The sequence below is a fragment of the Phymastichus coffea genome, unplaced genomic scaffold (assembly GCF_024137745.1).
Source record: "Phymastichus coffea isolate CEN01 unplaced genomic scaffold, Cenicafe_Pcof_1.1 PCOF00039, whole genome shotgun sequence".
NCBI lineage: Eukaryota > Metazoa > Arthropoda > Insecta > Hymenoptera > Eulophidae > Phymastichus > Phymastichus coffea.
This window is the reverse complement of record NW_026706850.1, coordinates 618,879-641,178: the sequence shown is the minus strand read 5'-3', so window position 1 is coordinate 641,178 and position 22,300 is coordinate 618,879. Positions and strand designations below refer to the sequence as shown.

The following is a 22,300-nucleotide window of genomic DNA, read 5'->3' as shown; positions in this document are numbered from 1 at the left end:
TATATATATATATATATATATATATATATATATTAAAGAACTGTGTTATTAATTGATTTAAAATTATTTTTTTAATATAGTTTTTTTTACTGGATAAACGTTAGAAGAATTATATATAGATAGAATCATAAACTATGACAGTTATGTCTTGTAAGTCATATAATATGTTATACGAGATGTATTACTAATAATTTATTGTATATTGTTTTTTTAATATTACGTTTATTTAAATATACGTTACCTATTTAAAGTAAATTTTATCCATAACATAGCTATTAACCAGCGTTTTGCACACAGTTTTTCCTGCATTTTATACAGATTCTGATTTGCAGATTGAAAGCCAACCTTATTGTACTCGTATTCTACTAAGTGTAACTCTCGCAGACTAATACTTTCAATACTGTCTGGAAGACATCTCCAAGATTGAATGTTGACCTAGGGTAACAAAATCAATTAGAAATTATTTTAATAACTGACTTTTATTTTAATAATTAACGTTTAAATGCTACATACAATCAAACAATTAAGTTATCATCTTACTGCTGACCAGATACATACAACTTTTCTTAACCCTTTCTTGAAAAGAACTATTATCAGTTATTACATCGACGTCAGTGTCAAGAGGTTGAGAAGAGGCGAACTATTATTTCTACATTTTATATGTACATTTTAAAAGAAACCGCTAATATAATATTCATGCAGGAAGAACTTTCTTTGCCTCTTCAGAGACAAGTGTACATAGTACGACTATAGTCAATATTTGGTCGTACCAATACACTATAAGGAAGAACACAAGCAACATTATGAGAGTCCAATAAAATTTTGATATAAAGAAAGGAAATGTGTTTGATCATTGCTAATTTTAATATCTTTTAACTATCTATTAATTAATTTTGTGATTTTATCATATTAGCTGAAATATGTAGCCACTTCTGTTAACAACTAGGCGAAGATTCATAAAGCTAGATTTTTTATTTGAACAATTCTCATTTTCACTCGCAAAATCAGGTAATGAATTGTTTATTATTACAAAATTATAACAGCATTATGTAATAATTTTTATACAAGAAAAATAAAGATAAGATAAAACTGCAAAAAAAAGCAATTAGAAAAGTTTCAATCCTAATGTTTATTATTGAGGAAATAATTAAAAATCGAAATAAACCTTTCACGTATGAATCGAGAGCATATATTAAAGTCTTAATTTTATGAGGTAAACTTTGGGGAGAACTTTAATGTTATTTTTAAAAGTATGAAAAAAAGAAGCACGCGATGAATATAACGTTAATTTTTGTTTTTCGAAAGCGTAGAGATAAAAGAAAAAAAATTATAACCACGCATGGACGGGAAACTGGGTAAATACCAATCGTTTCGAGATCATATCAACAAGATGTTATTCTGGAGTGGAATCTGGCCACATCTCGAAGATACATCGTTTTGCTACAATATCATCCCATATATAGCTGCGGTGATGTATGCCGCTTATGAATTAAAAGTTACGAGCTTTTGCATTGCAAACATCAGTAAGGTGTCGGTATTCGTCAAAAGCCTTAGTACTGCTTTTGGCTTGCACACGTTGGCACTGAAAGTACGTTCCTTCTAATAGCTTTTGAGAGTTCAATTGCTTGAAGATAATGATATATTAAAGATGGTGAGTTACTTACTGTATCGTAAGGATCTGGTGGTGCTAGGCAAGGAACTTGGTAGAACATTCGAGGAGGAATTGGAGAATACAGATAATCGCCAAATATTACTTCAAGATATCTCTGTGTATAGGAGATTCTTGTACGGAGTATCCGGTCTTGTTACTATGGCAGCAATTCTATTCTATAACGTACCAGTTTTTCGAGTGTTCAAGTATAAAAAATACGAATTTATCTATGAGGTACCGTAGAATCTAATAATTTTATATTTTTATGATAACAAATGCATAAAATAGAACAATTGATTAATTTTTTCAAGGGTAACTATCCATTTCCGGTAGCACCTGCTACGCCACTCTATTGGATTCTTCTTTTCTACGAGGCAAGCTCCATATGGTGGATATTCAACATCACCAACGGTGTGGATAATGCATTTGGTTTACACTGCTTTCGAGCTTGCGGTCTACTTCGACTTGCAGCTCAACGCTGGAAACAATTTCGACCAAACGATCCGATATCCAAACAACAGATACGACAGTGCGTACGAATACATCAGTTGGTTATCAAATCAAAAGATCGTCTACAAAGGGTCTATGGATATATTGTTCTTTGGAACTACGTCACCATTTCGATCATTTTATGCAGTCTTCTCTGGCAAGTGGATCAAGTACGTTTTTCATTATGAATAAAGTCTATGCCCAAATAATTAATTACTGCGATGAAAGATTTCAAAGCTTTCATTCAAAACTTCAATGTTAAAATATTGTAATTAGAAAAGAAGTTAAATCACGTATTGTTCAAGGATTTTTAATCGACCAAGATATATCTATTAAGAATAACGTTTATTTTCAGGTGAAGCATGATATGACATTCGCCAGAATAATTTATTTTATCTGCTACATAATGCTGAAATCACTGCAGGCATTTACCTATGCTTACTATGGCTCTCGCGTCTCTCAGGAAGTGAGTATCTTCATTGAATTTATAAAATAACATATATATCATAGATGGATTTTATTTACAATAGAGTGAAAATTATCAAGAAGCAGTTTATTTTTCTGACTGGCCGGGCTGCGGAAATATACGGATGATGAAAGATATTCTGATCATCTATACTCAGCGTATAATTATTTTAAAAGCTTCCGGATATTTCTTTATAACTATGGAAATGTTTGAGAAGGTAGTAACGTTTATATTGCGCAGGTTTCACATTAATACTGAATGGAAACGATATGGGCATAAGGCAAGAATAACATTTACTTTTAACTTTTCAGATATTAAACACAACGCTATCGTACTTTTTCTTGCTACAAACTGTTGATTCGAAAAATTAGAATTTTTTAGCTTCTCACCTTTTGATTCATCGCCATGAGTTCTATTTATTTATTAGCTCGGAATATTAAATAAGGTTGTGGTTATTTTACGCTTTCAACTTTGTTGTTTCTACACAAAATATTTTATAGATGAAACCAATATTATATACTCTTCACAGATACTTTATGTATTATTTTAGAAAAATATTATTCGAGAATATCTAACGTGAAAGTTACCGAACGATTAATTTTAGATGTATTTTTTTGCTTTAATGTAACTGCTGTTGCTACTCCTACCTTTTATTTTTCATCCATTCAAAATTACATTACAATGAGGTATAATCTGAAAATTACTATTTTTTTTACTATAACTTCAGTAATCCCTTCAGTAGAGGACTTAAATCACTGATTAAATGAATACAACTACTATGGTGTCATTTGCTATTATCATTGAGAAATTATTTTAGATAATTTTAATTTTTAGAACAACCCAACCATTTATATAATTATTATACCCTGATAAATATTCTTTTTTTTCAATACTTGCTCTTATAGTCTTTGTATTACTTCATTTGTCACAGTCGATCTATGAAAATTGATAGATTCCATTATCGAGCAACTGGCTTTAAAATTAAAAAATATTAGCTAATTAAGTTGGTTTTACTGCATGCGTCGAGTAGTTTCACTTGGCTAATGAGCTCATCGCCCGGTTGACAATAGTAAACTACTTGCAGTAGGTTAAATATTAGACAAATCGTATTATTTTATCAACTCAAAGTGTTGATTTTAAAAAAATGCCCATTTCAAATGGAATCAAGAGGCACAGTTTGAGTAATCATAGTCTTGTAGACAAGCCGACTATAGGTTTTAATTCTGTGAAATGGCCAGTGCGGATGATGCTTTTAGTATGCACTACTTTTAAATCAGTGGCTTTCTACGATTTCAGCCCGAGTGCTTTAATGACATTAATGTATTACAACAAAGGTGACTTTGAAGAAGACTTATAGTAGCATTGATGTTTGCAATTTACATTGTCGGCACCATTGTAATGTGCAGCGTACTTAGAGAGGCTATTGCGGTATGCTTGCACGGGCACCAACTCCACTGTGAAACACAAAAAGGGATGATAATCTTTATTCTAATTTAGGCAAAAAATGGAGATGACATAACGATTAAGCTGACGTTTGCTGTAATTCATATTTTCATGAAACTAATGCAGACTTTTTCTACGCCTATTTTAGCTCAGCTGCTATCGCAGAAGTACGTAATATTGCGTTCAATTGAAATCTAATTATAAAAATCACAAAAAATCTGCTAGTGTGCACTTTTTCTTCCTTTGTCCATATAATTTAAGTGGTCGGTAAAAGGCAACAATGAAAATTTTCGATATCGAGAAGAAGTATATTTGTTCATATTATTACTGTGGTGATTTGAAATTTTTAAAAAAATAATTTTAATTCTCTTTACGATTGTAGACTGCTTGGAGCATTGATAAACCGGACATCGACGCTTTTACTATCTATAACAGAATCCATTATAAATGTATAATTATTATGGACGTAATTTTGGAGCGATCCCAAGTAAAAAGTCATCTAATTTCAAAACACCTACCTGCATGAAATTCTGCAGCGAGAGTTCATAGATTGAACCAGCAGTGATAGCAAGTGGTTTTTGGCTCCTTTGAATCATAAAGATGAGAATTTTAATTATATTTTTATCCATCTTGACCCATGCGGACTAATATATCGCCTCGTCGAGTGATTGACTCTATGGAAAATATGCACCAACTGTAATTCTGGTTTTCACTGGATAAAAATTTTATTGCGCTACTACTCATCAATTCAAATGTCGTAATATCAATAAATTTTTCCAGGATCGTGGAATTTGAATGGACAGCATGACAAATGAAATGAATTCGCGGTTCAATTCGCTTGTTTGATGCTGCATCAAACTTGTTTAGTCGCCTCACCTGAACAATTAATTGATTGCCCGGCTCACAGTAACAAAGTGTTTGTAGAAGGGTAAGAACTAAACACACCAAATACATTGCAACTTCGGCATCTTGATTATTCAATGACTAGAAACGAATAAGCTGTTAGTATAAAGAGATTAATCAGCAATGATTCTTCAATAACTCACGACAATCAGCTTGAAACCGGTCACGCAGATCATTATGCAGCTAAACAAAATCTGTTGCAGGCTTATTTGGCTGAACATCGACTGCAACGGTTCGGCGCTCCTTTATAAATTTGGCATATTTCACTAAGACACCCCGACAACTGAGTTAAAAAGTAACATGTACCTGATTTCTGCCTGATGCCTTTGGATAAGGCTAACCAGGTAGCTGCGCCCAACTGAATGATCGTTGTAATCAAAAGCCATCAATTCATTATGAAGAATTTCCAGCTGAGCGCAGAAGTGATACGTGCATATGAGGAAGGTGGTGTCGATTACGTGGTTCGTCAAACCAATGATTGAACCCGTTATTATCTATCGCAATTTATGTTTATTGAAAATAATTGTTATTTTAGTCAATGGGTGCAATAAAATTTTCAGGTGAGAGGAGGTAAATTTAATTTTGATACTGGACGATAGTCGTGAAAATGTGAGCATTTCGTATGTTCGATAAATAGCTCACAGATCGATTAATTTACTTGATCATAACGATTAAACGAGTAGGAACTTACCTGGCTCATGAAGCACATGAAATAGATGACGTCGGAATCTTGATCTACATAGTACTTCCCGAAAAATGGATACTTGCGATCTCGATAAGTATCGTCCCTCAAGAACGACGTGCGATGTAAAGTGATCCAGTGATCATCATCACCACCAAATATTTATTAGTTCGGCTTTGTGCAGTCGCCGTTGAATTGTACATGATATCCTTGATGTGTGGCTCAGCCTCAGTCATTATCCTCCGCCAGTTCGCTCGCATGGATTGCATAATGTCCTTTTTACATTGAATCAATCAGTTATACTCGTAATCGCTAATAAAGAGTAAAGCATCCGTATATTAAGATTTATTGAACGAACCCAGAACATATCCTCGTAATTGACGTAACTGAAGAGTTTCATTATGACCATAAAAGTAAAAGTGTTCGAGAGGAAAGTCTCAGTGTTAGCGTCAACGTTACCCCAAAGAGAGAAAATGTCAATCCACTGAACACTGAACATAAATATCATACAGAAGTATACCATGCCCAATCGAATTTTCGCAGTTACCACTTGTAATCGCGAAGCTCGTTCGTCCAATGGCCAGATCCCCAGGAATCCCATCCCCAATTTGTTTATGAACATGCACTCGTCAAACTTTTGCATTATCTGTGTGTCCGGTTTCATATCCATGGTGAAACTAAGTCGCGTCGTAACTTTTTAAAAATTCTCGATGACGGCAGCTGCAGCACGACAAACTTCAAATTAAAAGGCTCGTGACATCGGCTGACGACGAGAAACATTGTAGACATGCAGCTCCCCTGTAATTTGCTCTTCTGCCGGTTGATAATTGATGAGGTGCTATACGTCATGCTTGAACGGTCGAGCTAGGAAAAAAAGCGGCAGTGAATTTTAAAGCAGGCGCGCTTATTTTTCCTGCCTTGGCTGCAATAAAAGTCTCGCCGTCATTAAAAGTGCATCTCGAGCACGCCCGCCGACGTATACGGTCGTCCCGCCACGTCGCGCAACAAAGCTAAACGGCTCGCGTGTCACAAAAGCAGTTTCAGCCATTGTCATCGCGTTGAGTTGGCGGAAGGCAAGCCTTGTCGACAATTTATTACGTTGATTGGCGATCCAAAGGATATGATCGATCCGCTCGAACGCGAGCTACTAAGCAGTGGCAATATTTCCTTCCACTGGATGGTAAGCGACACTGATGGCAAAATAAACATCCCATCGGCAAGACACCACGAAGTGTCTCGCGCTACTAATGTTACGTAGATCTTACGCACGCTCTGCTCAAGCTGCACTTTTTACAATTCACAATACATTTTTTAACTATCTCATAGAGCCAAAAAGAATTAAAATTTATCGATCACGCCTGTTGCACTTATCGGAATCATTTCAACAAATCAGGCCTAACATTACAATTGTGCGGTATTTCAATTAAACGCATTTCCAGCAAATTCGTTTTTCAATATTCTACAAAGTCACCATGCTAGTGTGCAAGCGGCCAGCGAAACGCACAATTTGCACGATCCTTTGTGTGTTATAAAAATCTGCAGCGCTATTGTTGTATAAAAATCTTTCTCTTAGCCAACGAATAAATAACGCTGAACTAGTGGTCATCAACGGCTACGAATATGTGGTCGCAATCAAAAGCAGCACATTCTAGCAGACATTCGATTGCACTCAAGTTATTGATTATATGTTAAACAGTGCTGAAATCTTACGAGATTACAAAACCGTCGCATAATTTTATTTATTCTCATTATAGTTGGGCAGTCAGCGTGGGAGTGCATTAATTTTCAGCTCGCAGCTCAACTCAAGCTCGCTGTTGGGCTTTCTTTCGACATAGATAGAAAAGTACGCAGAATAACGGAAAAGGTCGTCTTGCTGCGCAGCGAATCGTCACTTGAAAAGCCTGCACGTGCAAATTAAACAGGAGAATAATGGCATAGACGCAAGACCAAATTTTTTCTGCAAAAAGATTGCTCAACTCGCCATTCGATAAAGGCATGTCTGTATTGCGCTTCTATTCAAAACGTAGCACTTTAAATTGAAAAACAGATAACAGCTATCGACTTCCAGGAAGGCGTAATCTTCTGTACAGATTGAACATACGAACTCCGCCATTTCAATGATGTATACCATTATAATATATAAGTCGGCGATATGTTTACCCCTTTGAAATTACATACAAGTCATACAATTGAAGTTTAAGCTGATTTTTTACATTACTGTATTTGGCCTGTCATCAGAAAGATTTCAGTTGTTGCTTCGGTAGACTGCTTGAAGTACTGATAGACCAGACATTGACGTTTTTACAATCTGCAAAATGCATAGGTTACCGTTACAATCATAAGTAGTCAATAAACGAGGCGTGAGATTATGCTTCTGGTCATGATCGATGAATCGGCCAATGGACAGCTAACTTTTCCGTCGCTCGCGAGAATGCTGCTCTGGTAATATTTTTCTTTCAGCGATTAACGATTAGCAGAACGATCTGTTATGAGCATTCCTCTCGCCTGTTTCGCCGATTCGTGTAGTTGGCCGTCGTGACACCTTTGGCTTCATCCCGCGTGAAGCGTCGTCAAATCGAGCTGGACGCGCGCGAAAGGGAAGTGATTTTACGCTTGCGTGACCTCTTCATGACAGTTGCACACGAAGCTTACGTTTGCTAACGCGAGGCTGCTTTGTACGCGGCGCGTCGCGCGAAAACGCGCCTCTGTTTAGATCAGACATTTTTTATTGCAGATTACTTGCCCTCGCGAAGTTCCACAACGAGAGAACGTAGATATTGCTAGCGGGGATGTCGAGTAGTATTTGACTTCGTTGAATCACAAAGACGAAGTTATTCATATGCAGCGTTTATCCATCTTTATCCACGCAGACTGATAAATCGCCTCATCGAGTGACTGGCTCTACATCAAAATCGTCCAAATATACGGTAACACTCGAATAAACGTAACGATAATAACTTACTTGAACAATCAGCTCGTTGCCTCGTTGGGGTGAGCATTAGTACTACCAGATACAATGCTACTTTGGCATTTTGCTTATTCAACGACTGCAAATGAACATGTACTGCAAAATAAATCAACGTTGATGTCGATATAACTTACGACGATTAGCTTGATACCGTTCATACAGATCATGAGGTAGCTCGACAAAATCTGCTGCAAGCTCAACTAACTGAATATCTACTGCGACGCTTGGGTGCTCCTTTGTGAATTTGCCGTATTATATTGAATTTGAAGAGTCTCTGGAAACGTGAAAAATAATGAAATGGACCTCATTTCTGTCTGCTGTCTTTTAATAAAACTTATCAGGCAATTACGTCTACCCAAATGATCATCATAGCCAAGATTCATTGCGTTGTTTTGAAGAATTTGCAGCTGCGCACAGAAGTGATATGTGTCGAGGAATATGGTATCCGTTACGTAGTTTGTCAAGTCAATAATCGATCCCGTTATCATCTATTGTCATTAGTGCTCATCGATAAAGATTTCAAATTTTTCCCTGCGGATATTATCAAGTATTGATTTCGTAGAAAGAAAAAAAAGTTGAAAATATGTTATGTTTTAAGTAATAGCGACTCAAAGATCACCTGACTCAAGTAACACGTTAAATAAACGGCCTCGGAATCTTGCTCGTAGAAGCACCTTCAAAAAGATGGATAACTTCGATCTGGAAATGGACTGTCCCTCAAGAATGGCATTGTGATGCAAAGCATTGCTGCAGCTTCTACATACAGGAAATATTCGTTGCTTCAACTGGACGCCACCATCGTTGCTCCTTATTATGCAGCTCAGCTTCGCTTATTAGCCACATCCAATTCCATCGCATGGTTTGTAGAATGTCTTTTTTCTTAATATTTTATTACACTCCATTCTCTCGCATTGTCAATATTAAGGAAAATACAAACTGTATGAAGTCTAAACGAATCTATGGTCTTTTTAGAAAATGGGAAAACTTCATCATCACCGCGAAGCTGAAAGCTTTTGAGAGAAAAAGAGAAAAGTCTTACTGTTAGCTTCAACATTGTCTCACAGAGAATACGTATTGAACCACTAAGTATAGAGCAAGAAAGTCATCAAACAATGATCAGCTAAATCTTTTGCGCGAAGATCATTAATGGGGAAATTTTCTTTTCCACTGATCAAATTTTCTTTTCTCAGCACGACTATCCCCAGTGTGTTAAAAGATATCATCTCTTCGAAGAAGTTGTACATCATCTGTGTATTCACCTCCAAGACCCCAGTAAAACGAAATTACGTTGGCTTTTAAGGATTTTCTAATCGGACATCTCGTAAGAAGCTGAAATTTATAAAGAGCTCGCTACGTTCTCTGACGACGAGATACGTTACTCTCCAATTATGTACTAATACAATCACGTCATGCCATAGATAAATGTACGCAGTGTATTTTAAAGCAGCAACGCTTATTTTTCTCCTAACTACTGTCAGTGACAAGATAAATGGTTCCCAGTTAAGAAGCCTCCTGGTTGTAAAGATTAACTACGTTATCCCCCTCGTCGACGTACGCAATATACGTACATCTGTTTTACTGGATGGGGGCGTGGGGGGAGGGCGCAGAATAAGCGAACGTTTCAATGTGCACATGACCGTACTATCTCACGATTTCTGTGTTTGATACCGTAAAATTCACTATTCCTTGAGAGGCAAGTTTCACCACGATGCGTACATAAGATGAAATTGACCTGTAACGTCGACACGGACAACAAAGAATGCAGTCTGATGACGGTTCGTGTAATCTACGCTATCGTTGATTGATAAGTGCCGGCAATTTTTCGCTCTGATATATTGCAAGCAAAATATTTGTTAACATAGATAAGGTTCGACCTCTCAACCAGTATTGAACGTTATACGTCTGGATCGGTTACTTGATTCGCGGTGAAAAATTGTCGCCAGCATATTTGTCTCAACTTCAGCTATTAAAATCAGTTTCGTTACTTTCTGGTCCAAGCTCAACCATTACGCGCGAATACCCGACAAAGATGATTTAAGAGTTCTAGCAAGCGATTAAGCCCTGCGAATTAGAATTTGTAGAAAATTGCCACAAGCGTAATACCCCTATCATTCTCCCGTAGACGTTACAGCGAGGAGTTTTCAATGATAACCCTCGGGGTTGGATAGCCGCCACGCGACGTGCAGTTTCGCCGTACGGACGTTAGCTTCGATTCACGCGAGCTTTCGCGCGCGCGCACGGACGGAAAATGATTGTGCACCAGCGGCGCTCTCTCTCCCTCTCTCTCGTAGAGGTTATTGCTTTTCGAGCGGCTGTCTCTCGTGCATACAGGTAACGATCACTCTACTTCCTTCGTCTTCGGGACATTAGGTGTCAATTTCGCGTGCCGACCTCATGTGCCCGTGATATGAATTTCGCTTTCACGTGTCTCGTGTGTACGTGCTTATTGTCAGCTTCGATTTTTCAGTTCCGGAGGTCGCGAAACGATCGGAGGATTGGTATTGCATGGATAAAAATACGATATCTCATGAATAATAACGCGACCCTGCCGTCATCAAATGCGACGTGCTTTTAAATTCGACCGATCGATGGAGAGGATTGTTGAGTACGACAGTGGAGCGTCGTTAACGCGACGAATATCATTAACGCGAATTGCATTTTTCAGCTGATCGATAATCGATCTCGTAGGTGCGAACGAAAGCTTCGGATTCAGTGGACTGCAGCCAAAGCCACCAGTCAGTGCGGCGAAAAAGGCGGAAATGAGTCTTGTAATGAAGCTCGATGTAACGTGTTGCGCGTACTGACACGGAAGCGCCAATAGTCTGGCGTGTACGTTTGTATCAACTGATATCCGCGTGTACGTACATCGCCCCCGAAATACTCGGTCGTCCTGTTATCACTCGCCGTGTTCTCTCGACTCGAGGGCGGAAAATTGCGAAACGACACGTGACAATCGATGATATCTGAGCCACCGTAACTTTTCAATCCGCGCCGCCCACGCGAGCTACCGTACGATCGATGCCGAATCCGAGAGAAGAGTGCAATTACGAAAGTGGAACAGTGGCACAATTGGAAGCAAGGATCTTCCTCGATGAGCGGATTTTTTTTTTAAATTATATGTCTCTCTCTCTCTCTTCTGAGTCACGCGACGACATCGTTCGATTCGCGCTCACGGCCTCTGTGCTGCTAGATTGAATTTCGACTATTATCGCTTTATGAATATACATTGTATAATTTAGCTTGGAACGTAACTTCTTTTTTTCTAGATCAGTCGGTCTGTTGACGTTCGGGTAAACAGTTTAATGGAGGCTTTATGGTGGCAATCATTGTTTCGTTCAACGATCATTTTTATGATTGACTTACTTCCGGCAAATTTTTTGCAATATTCAATCGACGTCGTAAAAAATAAAATGAGTAATTTAATCCAATGGAATACAGCATTCTTTTGTTGGAAACAGATAGCTCGATAGCGTTCGCCCAAAAGAAATGATCATTGCTATGACAGAGAATACGTTGATCAGAGATTGGCCTACAATATTATAAAATATCAATTAGTTATGATTCAATTGAAATATGCTGCGCGAAAACGCCAAGCAAGCAAACTACTCGCAAAGTTTTCAAGTGCAAAACACCCATTCCCATTGTAATCGATAAATGCAAGTCTCATCGCGTCTTATTGATAAGCTCCGGCAAACGAGGCTCTGAACTTGTTACGTTCTGAACGTGACTCAATCGGGCAACGGGTGCTACTTAGTCGGTGTTTTGGGTGTCGAAAGTACAAGCTAGTTATTGCTTTTGCAAGCAATTACTAGCAATCTTTTAAAGACTTCCGGCTTTCAAGTCGATACATAATGCACACGCGTTTCTCACGCGAGCAACAGCTGGGAATATTATCGGGTCGGCGCAGCCGCCGCGAAAATGGGGCACGGGGGCGTGGAGAGTGGGTGCGAGGATATTTATGATCGGCAAAGCGAGACGTTTCGCCGACACGCGAGCTGCGCGGCTCTCCGCCGAAGCCTCCCAGTTGTTTTTCGGCTCTCATCGCGCGAGTTTCTTTCAGCGACATGAGTTGACGAGTTTCGCTTTAGATAACGGAAACATGATCGACGCCAATTGTCTTGCGACGTTGATTAATCCGAGCGGGACAACTCGACGTAGATGTCCTCGCGGGAGCAGTAGTTTGAGAAGATCGAGTTTGTTCTCGTTGTACGCCAAAATCTTTCGGTTATTGCTGAGCAAATGGAACGGCTCTGGCCCGAGTCAAGTGAACGAGGGCAGCGAGGTGGATGAATACACTCGTCAACTCGAGAGCCTTGTATTACCGAGTAACGAAGATTGGAGGCTTAGAGTTTACTACAGGCTTGTCGAATTACAACGTGAGAGCGATGCGCTGGCTAGTGACGAGTGTGAGGAGATGTCGTAAGGACTATTCTGTTATTTCATAATATTACTTACGTTTATTTACTTTCAAACTTTCTTTTTGTTTACCTTGAGTTTCAAAGCGATTTGAATTTTTTGTTTTTGATTACGATTTGAACGTAACGGAACGCACTTTTCAATATGGACCAATCGAAGTTTCATTTAAAAAAAAGACGCACTTCTAATAACAAAACTCTAACCACCAACGTACAGTTTACAAATACCAATCCTAACCCCATTCGGCCACAAACACCGCGAGGGAGAACTTTCAGAACTCCAATTCTTTTCAAAATGTAACGACATCGCCTACCTCATCAGGATGAACGATACGGATCCATCGGTGACAAAATCACCAGCCCGGCGCAAACTCGATACCTCGAGCATTAGCAACAAATGGGATTGGGAACCAAACATCCGAGTTCCTTATCCACTCACGCCAAGATCGAGTCGACGTTTGGATTCGGATAGCATCTCGTCTGCCTCACTCGTACTCGAAGCTTGCATAGACCCAGGATGGAGACTTCGGGATATTTTACTTGCTGCCAAGTTACTGACCAATCAACCGCAGGAACAATATACCGACGAAGCCGAGATGAGAAGAGTTTTTGGACTGGTTTACGACGTACTGAGATGTCGGTTGGAGCTTTTTATTCTCTTTTCTTTATTTGAACAAGCAGTGTCTCGCTACGGTTTCACTCACACTACCCGTCACATGAAATATACACATGCAAATGAGAAACCTTTAATTTGCAGACAAGCACATTCTAGATCGAGCATTAGACGACGTGGATTTCTGGTTGCATCACGCTAATTTGAAGAAGCAAGAAAAAGTCGTTTGGCTATTGCTGTACGACATGCAGGGTCGAAAATTCGCACGGCTTGGCTCCAGTACCACGATAGCCATGCGCAACGACGCGCTTCGCGAAGCCGGCTTACTCGAGATCGAAAAGGCTCTGCTCGATTTGAAAACGCGACTTGCGGCCAGTCTGTCGCGATTACGCATCAGTGGATCAGCTCTCAGTTTAGGTAGTCAAACGCACCATCTGCAATAACAGCGACGTCGACGAAAAAAATCGCGCGCTTTTAACTTTCGATTCTCGCAGACGAATTGTTACCTGCGCACTTGCGCACCGCCGAAGGCGTGACGTGGGGCGAAGAAGGTGCAATCGCATCGGGGTGGGTCAACAGCGCCAAGTTATCGAGTCGCCGGCAGTTCATCGAGGAGATGCGTAAGCTCGGGCTCAATCTTTGCCTGAGCTGCTCGACTGCCAACGAGCTCGAGGAGGATCAATATGTATTCGACCCGTTGTGCCCGAAAGTCGTCAATCTTCACGAGAAAGCTCGAGAGAAATTAGCGGTGTCGCACCTCGTGAAGAGCCACAGTTTCGTGTTTCTAGTAAGTCCTCCGTCCGGCGAGTAAAAAAGCAAAGGCTTCGCTTTAATCAGCTGATTTGTCGTAGGAAAGGTCCCTGTGCGTTGGAGCAGCGGCTCTCGTTCAAGCGATCCGAGCCGGAAGGCTCTGCGGTCCTGTGATACTCACGCATTCGTTAGCGCCCAGGCATACCGGATACTTGGCTGAATTGTTGGCGGATGTCGAAGAAGCTGGCAGGTTATTGGCTTTCGGACTGGGCGACAGTCGAGTTCAGCATCAGACGTACCTCGAGAGACTTGGTATCTCACTGCAGCAATGCAAACTTTTTTCCGAGAGGTTTGCCAGTTGCTCAGTTGCAGTCGCAAGAGAATACGTTCACACTGGTGTATTTTTATTTGTGGATAGGTACACGTCGGCACCTCCGTTGCCGGAAGTTGAACGAGCGACGATTGTTCTGGCGACGCCACCTTGCAGCTACACCGGTGTTCGCGACGTAGTGGACCTGGCGATTGCTCGAGGAGGCGACTTGACGCTACTGGAATCATTGACGAGTCTGGAAGCTGAGTCGCCGCAACAGCCACGTACGTTGCTCGTCGAGCAGATGGCTACGCTCAAGTACGCTCTGACGAGGCCGAACGTCCAGCTACTGGTGTACGAGGTACACACGCTTCTGCCGTCGGAAACGAGCGAGATGATCGAACAAGCGGTCGATCACGCTAACCAACTGGCTTTGGATAAGTTCCAACGCGAACATCCGGTAACGTAAGATTATTTACAAGTGGTAGTTCTCGAGGTAGGCTTATAGACAACGATTGCCTTTTTTCAGCAAAGGACAAAATCACCACCCAGAGATACCACCACCAAGAAGAGCAAGTGCAAGCGATCTCAGTCGATAGAACTTGCCAAAACCTCGCAGGAGGATGGAGAATCGAGCACCGACGCTGATAAAAAAGTGCCCAATCATCGGCAAACTTATATACCGGTATGTATTATTTTTTCAATCAGCTACGACTGAAAGAGATTTTAATCGTGATATTAGATCCCAGAATCGGACTTGTTTGAGATGTGTGACCTGAATGAGCTATATAACCGAGACTGTAGCAAATTGGTGGATCAAGGCTCTTTTATCGTCGTCATCAAGCGTAAGGAGATGATGCAATTCAACTCGCTGTTTATGATCAAAGTAGCCGAGGCGAAGGGTGTTTTTGGCGAACCAAACAGACCTCTTAAGACACCGGAACCTCAGCAAGTGCGACCGACATCCCAAAATGCTGCGCGAGGTCGCCGTAAAAAAGGGCGCAAGAAAGACAAGGTAGATTTTTTAATCGAAGACTTTTTCAACAGAAATAAGCTTGTTGTTTTACATTGTAGGTGCAATTTGAACGTCTGACAGCGCCAACGCACTCATCGATAGCAAGAGTACTTCGTGAGAAGCCACCATGTCCACGTCACCACAAGCATCTGGAACACGAGGAAATGACGATAGAGATGCAGGTGAGGGAGGCGCGTAGACGTGATGCGCGTCGCTGGTGGGACGAGTTGGCGCTACTGTGGCGCCAGGGAAATTACGACAGAGACTATCATTTCCAAGCAATTAGAACTGATCCAATAACTCAAAAACTATTATTTCCGTCGCATGTCATGCTTGTTACTTACTCTGACACGTCCCTCGCGGTGCCTTGAATCTTAAATTACTTAAGTGTCAGGTTGATGAAAGAAATAAGAAAAGTAATTTTGTTGTGATACAGACAATTTTACATTTCAAACAAAGTTCCTCAAAACAAAGGAATACAGAGGTGCTATTTAAAGAACCAATAAAATTAAGGTGTTGATTGACGAGATATCGTTCTAAGCGTCAGCGAAGATTAGTCTGTTTCTTTTTTTGCCGTCCTCGATTCGTAACTTCGCGTGCGAACGAATTAAACTTCGTTCACCGTACTCGTCACGACACTGTCCGTTCATTTTCTTTTACCTCTGTTATTTTATAAAATTTTTATCGCTCTCAATTTTCATGCTTAATTGCTTGCTATTTTCTTCATTTTCTAATTCTGGCCTGCTGTTCATGATTGAACATTTTGATTGAGATTGAGATGTTTAATGACTTTATTTACGACAGAGTTGCACTGATATTGAATCTGTCACGGCCTCGTTAACTACAACGAGTAAAGACATACACATTGAATTATCAAATATAATGGACATTAAAGAAAAAACTCGGCCAAAAACAGATGTTGAAACAAATGATTCGTATTCCAAATTGGATAATAATCATTTTAGACACATTGATACAATGTTGCCGAGCTTTGACAAAGTGAGTTTAACGGGTGTAATTCAACCTATTTTGTATTCGAAAATTTTAATAAAAACAACTCATGTGTATAAAATTTTTGAATTATTCATTTTACATGAACTGGAAAATAAATTAAATTTAACGCAGAACAAATTAGTAAAATACATTTTGAATTTAGAGCGACGAAACGATAAATGAAAATAACAAAATTGAAGAACGAGATGAGCAGTTCTCGGATTACAACTTACGTGAAATCCCACCATTGCCACCAAAATATTCATACGATTATAGAATCCCTACCGTAAAGTAAGATATCCAATATTTTACTCAATGATGTGAATATTTAAGGTATCAAAATTTATTTTAGATCGAGCTTTCTTTCACAAAAACAATCAGACGGTTATTTAAAGCCACAGAACGAAGTTCTAGAGAAAAAAACCGACCGTATTCATTTTGATATTTCGCTGAAGCCTCTTCGACGTCGACCAATTTTACCGCGCAAATCGACTGGGCTATATAGAATTTCTTTTAAGAGTAAACTAGAGCCTGTTATGGAACAAAGTCAAGGCTTTTCTTATCTTTTCCCAGAAGACGACTGATAATTTGAACAGTTATGGCAGTAGTTGAAAGTTTTTCACATTTTTATTTAGAATGGCGCTAGTGTTTAAAAAATTTACTCATTATAAGAGACATCAGTGCTATCAATAACAGTCATTAAAATACTCTTTTAAGATGCAGCATGAAACTTGATTCAAAATTTAGTAACGGTTCTACTAGCGAAGAGCATTGAAAATTTTCAAAAAGTTTGTCGCTTTCAGACTTTCCTTAAGTTTTTTAAACATGTTAAAACAAAGAGTATTAAAGCAAAGAAGAAAATTACGAGAACTTTTGAAGTGTTTACTTATAAAGTCCTACTATTAGTATAACCATATTATTTTACCTTTCTCATTTGGACAATAAACAGATATAAACTGTTCTTTGTTGTAATATCTTATTTATAGTTTCAAAAGTAGTTTTTTAATTAGATGTGGAAATATTTTAAATATTTTTCAAAGTCCTTACCTTTACAACTATACCTTCCTGTATAGTTGAGAAATTGACAATTTTCATTTATCATGCTCATAAGAATGTTCTTTTCTAAGTCCTCTTCTTTTTCAATTTTATTGCTATTTAACGAGTATCTGTATATAAACTTTTGACCGTTCTTTACTTTCGCAAATATACTTGTGTAAGTGGCCTCTTCATTCTTAACGTTTTAATCAATTGGAATCGTGTGGATAGTACCTTGTTATTGCCAAAATAGTTTAACGTGCATCGATTGAAAACTTAGTAGATAGAAACAGCAAAGTAAGTGAACATAATAGCTATCGATTTATAAACTTTATAAAGTGAATTCGAACTTCTTAACCTACATTTCAGTTTACTGAAGAGTCGTAATTGCAAGGTGTTAACAATAACTGCATATGAGAAATACTAAAACAGAGTGAATGAGACTTCTCTGATGAGTTTATGTGATGAAATTCATCTAATAAATATTTCAATGAAATATGTACGTCCAATTAAATTTTTTTCATCCTTTGAGACGCTTCAGTGTCTTTTATCTCTACTGATCAATTATACGCAGACAGTTTTAGTGGAGATAACTAGATATAATCTTAGTATTTGGTAAAGAAGAATGTATTTCTTGCTAATGTTTAATTTTTGATGCGTTCTAATTGTAAGTGTTCTAAAATTAATCGGTCTGATAGAAAGGTGGGTATGATACGTTATAGCCAGATGCACACATATTTGACTGAGACTATTGACTTATTGTAAATGTTACATTTGATGAAAAATTACAAATTGAGATATCTTAAATATTGATGAATAATTAAATACGCAAATGGAGGATTTTTATTTTTTTTTGCAAGAAACTGTATATACATATATACACAGTACACACACAAATATATGAATATTGTAATGTAGGGCATTGTTTTTAAAAAAATATCGGCGTATCGGTAAGTAATTTCTTTCAAAATTTGATATATAAATCTATTACACAAAAGCCGATATAGGTAAATAATTTTCATGTTTAAATAATTAAATTTTTTTAACAGAGAAAGAATATAATAATAATTTATTATATAACTTTCACATAAGAGAAAAAAATGTGAAAACTGAGCCATCGTAACTGATACCTTTGTAAATATCTTCGTAAAATTATTCTTTCGATAAAAGAAAACAACAGGACTGAGTTTTTTGCTACGTTTTTAAAAATACCAAGTGATATTTCGTAAGTTAAATAATGAGATGCTTTCAATTTTTCAAATATATTTCATATCTTTATTAATGGAAATATGTCAATATTTGAACAAATATATTCTTTATTATAAGAGGTGTTGCAAATAACACATATAATTTAAACATTTTTTATGATATAGCATAAATATTTAACAAATCTTTGAAACTCATTGCAAAATATTGATATTAGCCAAGAATAAGAATGAAATTTATCAAATAATTTGCAGTTATAGTCGGTTACTTCTTGAGTTTCATTTAAATGTTGAAACAATGTATGTCCTGTATTCTTGACATAATAGCTATTCAATATAGTTGAGAATTGATAAAAGTCAGTTTGTATTGAGTTCCATAAAATTTGACTGTAGAAACCTAAGGTAAACCAGAAAATCTTTGAAGATAATACTTGTTGGCAGGAGATTAGTATAAGCTTTGCAAGTTTGACGCCAACAGACTCAATAATAATGGAAAATCTTCTATATTCTTTAATGATTATTAATCGGCTTGTCCAAATTTTCTTAATATTTATCAATGTAACTCCAACTAAAATAGTACAAACACCAAATAATACATACGAATAGTTTGCGGTAAGAAAATTATTTGAAATATTGAACAACTGCTGGAGGGGTGCATAATAGGAGCTAAACCGATGATTAAGTTGTAGCATAATATTTGCCCACCTCTCTACTAAATGTTTCGTAAATCTTTTAAACGAGTATACAAAGTCTCGATTATAAGTAAATATTAAATCGATGAGTAAGTTGTCCGTTTCACTAATAAGTAAACCCAATTTGAACGGTGACTCTAACAAAAAATTTTTAGCTGCACTTAAATAAGATATTATTTCTGATCTCTTCACGTGAGATATCAAAATCATCAAAAAAAATACAAAACCAATAGCTGAATCTCTTTTGGTGAACTTTCGACCATTATCCTTTTCTTCAATCATGCCACTAATAAGGGACTTGTTTTTTGTTATAATCTGTAAATTTAAATCTGTGAAATTAATGAAATTATACGTGTTCTATGCTCAAAGTAACTGACTTTATCTTTTTCTGTATCCAAAATATTAATCTTTTTATCGCTTTCTACTTTCAATCCATCAGCAAGAGCTACAATCATCGCATCTTTACTTCGACATTTTCCTTTGAGAACCTCAACGACGGTCAATAATCCACTACGAGTCTGCTTAGCTACATCGACAGTATAGCAACTAGAAACTTGCGTGCAAATAGTGTTTGCCTCGGATGGCTTCTCAATCAAGTTTATTGGACGTTGAAGAGTATCTAGAAAGTCCCTGAGATTGCGATTACGGATTTTCAGACGCTCAAGTCCTTCGCGGAGCTCTTCGACTTTCAAGAGCTGTGTTGAATAATTGACGTTTTTTATACAAAAAAACAATCACTATAAACCCTTAGGAAATTCATAGTTACTTTTATTACCTTTAAATTATCGACCAAATCGTTTGCAGATATTGAACAGTCTCCCTGTTCTTTTAGATTGATATCATACTTCTTAGACTTCTCCATTATGGGTTTGATCACATCCAAGCCTCCACGAAATCTTTCTGGTCGAGTCTTGTTTTTATTTTCATAAACTTATAGAGAAGACTAGGTATTATATATATGAATATTTTTTAATTTTTTAATTTTTATGGATACTAAATGATCATACTTGAAATTCTCATTTTACAATCGCAATCACAATCAGAATCAGCTTCTGACGATTCATCATGTGAATGATCTTTGCTACAATAACAAGTACACTTCGATACTTCACTGCACGTCGTTTGATCTTCGTTCGATGACTCAGATACTTCATCTTTATTTTTATAATTGCATCTAGAATTTCATGTAATATTAATAATATCACAATAATAGCAAATGGCCGACGTTAAGCTACTTACAATTCATTATAATAATCTTTGGGCATGTGCAAACATTTGTAAAACGATTCTTCCGAATCGTCTGATGATGATGAAATTTCAGGACAGCGACATGTTGCCTTTTTAATGGGAACTTGTCTATGAGCTGTCTCTGAAGATACATTTAATTTATTTCTTTCAGTCTTCTGTCTCAAATTATTTTCATATTCACTACAACTGCAATACGTCAAACTGTTGTGCTAAAAAATCATATACATTCTTAAAATATTAGTTGTTTGATAGTATTAAGTTCTAAGGTGCTCACTTTATGATTTTCGTTGCAAGAATGACCATATATCAACTGCTTTTTGCCCTTTTTACGTGAAAAATGACGATAATGATTTTTTGTTTCATACTCCGCTCCAACTTTATTTTGATATAATTCAGATAATTTTTTTGGTTCTTTATAAAAATATTGACGATTTTCCTCGAGCATTTTTAAATTTCTGTATAATTCTAAAATTGATAACTTTTTTGTTACATGTTCGTAGTAATCTTTGTCCGAAAATTTTTCATCTCTCAGTAACTTTTGTTCTAAATCAGAAATTTGGCTGATGTAATCTTCAGCAGTATACTCTATGTCCTGAATTTGTTTACCAAAGGGCTCTTCATTTTCCACGCCTTCGTTAATTGGAATTGTGTGAGTAGTGCCTTGTATTTACCAAAAAAATTTTGGGAATATCAAATGAAGATCCGTTAAGATAGAAACAGTTAAGTAAGTAAAGTTAATGGCTATCGATTTGAAAACTTTGCTAAATAAATTTAAACTTATTTTCCTTATTTTAAAAAAATGTTATAATCTAAGCCGTAAAGAAGACTGCGGTCGAATACGAAAGTGAAGGAATAAATAGATAATAACGTCTTTCAAAATAATAAGTTAACCTAACAAAATTTAATTAAGTAAATAACGTTAAATCTCACTTTTCTCATTCTCCAATGCAATGTCTACGGTTTTTCTAATACCGCACTTCTCTTTTTGCGATAGCATCTTTTCCAAACGGCAGAGTTTCTCACGTAAATGTTGCATTTCATAATCCATGTGAGATGTATTTTGAGGATTGTAGTTTCTATTTGTCAATTTGTCCTCCCCGGCTACCATATTGTTTTCGCTTGTGATACCGAGCTTAAAACTTGTTGTACATTTGTTTTATCAAGTTATTTATGACTGTACCTTGCACTTTAGTAGGTGAATTTAACTTGTTGATGTTTACATTGACCTACGAAAATTTACATGGCTGACAGGAAAAGAATAAAAGCCCTGAACTTAGTTAAATGTCAAACAAAAAGATCAAAACACCTTTATATTTTTTTAAATTATAATATCCCTCTAAATAATACTCATAAATATTACTTCTAAAATCTAGATTATATAAGTATAATTAGTTGCATATAACTTAACAATAAAATATTGTT

The 22,300-nt window shown here is 37.3% G+C and overlaps 4 protein-coding genes across 7 annotated transcripts; 2 read left to right on the top strand and 2 right to left on the bottom strand.

The window, feature by feature from the left end:
- Positions 1–815: 815 nt before the first annotated feature.
- LOC131664010 (odorant receptor 33b-like) lies at positions 816–3,187 on the top strand. Of its 2 annotated transcripts, none has more exons than XM_058934831.1 (7): positions 816–1,008; positions 1,311–1,588; positions 1,649–1,885; positions 1,963–2,310; positions 2,496–2,606; positions 2,671–2,823; positions 2,918–3,187. In XM_058934831.1, exons 2-7 carry the CDS (start codon positions 1,340–1,342, stop codon positions 2,975–2,977), a joined length of 1,158 nt encoding a protein of 385 aa, XP_058790814.1. In that variant the 5' UTR covers positions 816–1,008; positions 1,311–1,339; the 3' UTR covers positions 2,978–3,187. The 2 variants fall into 2 exon arrangements, with proteins under 2 accessions (XP_058790814.1, XP_058790813.1); XM_058934830.1 differs by having other exon boundaries at positions 1,306–1,588.
- Positions 3,188–4,409: 1,222 nt separating this feature from the next.
- On the bottom strand, positions 4,410–5,652 carry LOC131663993 (odorant receptor 13a-like). The gene is made up of 6 exons (XM_058934806.1): positions 5,644–5,652; positions 5,259–5,446; positions 5,096–5,195; positions 4,926–5,033; positions 4,568–4,693; positions 4,410–4,475 (listed from the first exon to the last, which is right to left on the bottom strand). The coding sequence occupies exons 1-6, from the start codon at positions 5,650–5,652 to the stop codon at positions 4,410–4,412; spliced, it is 597 nt and encodes a 198-aa protein (XP_058790789.1).
- Positions 5,653–12,668: 7,016 nt separating this feature from the next.
- LOC131664006 (uncharacterized) lies at positions 12,669–16,721 on the top strand. Of its 3 annotated transcripts, XM_058934821.1 has the most exons (9): positions 12,669–13,021; positions 13,340–13,653; positions 13,775–14,047; positions 14,125–14,417; positions 14,482–14,729; positions 14,799–15,150; positions 15,220–15,375; positions 15,433–15,705; positions 15,765–16,721. In XM_058934821.1, the coding sequence occupies exons 1-9, from the start codon at positions 12,702–12,704 to the stop codon at positions 16,074–16,076; spliced, it is 2,541 nt and encodes an 846-aa protein (XP_058790804.1). In that variant the 5' UTR covers positions 12,669–12,701; the 3' UTR covers positions 16,077–16,721. The 3 variants fall into 3 exon arrangements, with proteins under 3 accessions (XP_058790804.1, XP_058790803.1, XP_058790805.1); XM_058934820.1 differs by having other exon boundaries at positions 14,482–15,150; XM_058934822.1 differs by having other exon boundaries at positions 12,997–13,008; positions 14,482–15,150.
- A 2,363-nt stretch (positions 16,722–19,084) lies between these two features.
- On the bottom strand, positions 19,085–21,986 carry LOC131663992 (uncharacterized). Its single transcript, XM_058934805.1, has 7 exons — positions 21,809–21,986; positions 21,153–21,538; positions 20,870–21,087; positions 20,638–20,804; positions 20,406–20,560; positions 20,008–20,325; positions 19,085–19,945 (listed from the first exon to the last, which is right to left on the bottom strand). The coding sequence occupies exons 1-7, from the start codon at positions 21,984–21,986 to the stop codon at positions 19,085–19,087; spliced, it is 2,283 nt and encodes a 760-aa protein (XP_058790788.1).
- Positions 21,987–22,300: the final 314 nt, after the last annotated feature.

Bases quoted from the DNA above. Each gene is read 5' to 3' on its own strand.
- LOC131664010 (XM_058934831.1), top strand. From the start codon at position 1,340: ATGGACGGGAAACTGGGTAAATACCAATCGTTTCGAGATCATATCAAC. The intron at 2,607-2,670 runs GTGAGTATCTTC...TATTTACAATAG, and splicing joins GCTCTCGCGTCTCTCAGGAA to AGTGAAAATTATCAAGAAGC. The intron at 2,824-2,917 runs GTAGTAACGTTT...TTAACTTTTCAG, and splicing joins CTATGGAAATGTTTGAGAAG to ATATTAAACACAACGCTATC.
- LOC131663993 (XM_058934806.1), bottom strand. The intron at 5,196-5,258 runs GTACATGTTACT...AAATTTATAAAG, and splicing joins AGGCATCAGGCAGAAATCAG to GAGCGCCGAACCGTTGCAGT. The intron at 4,694-4,925 runs GTGAGGCGACTA...GCGATATATTAG, and splicing joins GCAATCAATTAATTGTTCAG to TCCGCATGGGTCAAGATGGA.
- LOC131664006 (XM_058934820.1), top strand. From the start codon at position 12,702: ATGATCGACGCCAATTGTCTTGCGACGTTGATTAATCCGAGCGGGACA. The intron at 13,022-13,339 runs GTAAGGACTATT...CTACCTCATCAG, and splicing joins GACGAGTGTGAGGAGATGTC to GATGAACGATACGGATCCAT. The intron at 15,151-15,219 runs GTAACGTAAGAT...GCCTTTTTTCAG, and splicing joins AGTTCCAACGCGAACATCCG to CAAAGGACAAAATCACCACC.
- LOC131663992 (XM_058934805.1), bottom strand. From the start codon at position 21,986: ATGGTAGCCGGGGAGGACAAATTGACAAATAGAAACTACAATCCTCAA. The intron at 20,805-20,869 runs GTAAGTAGCTTA...ATGAAATTCTAG, and splicing joins AAAGATTATTATAATGAATT to ATGCAATTATAAAAATAAAG. The intron at 20,561-20,637 runs GTATGATCATTT...CTTCTCTATAAG, and splicing joins TTGTAAAATGAGAATTTCAA to TTTATGAAAATAAAAACAAG.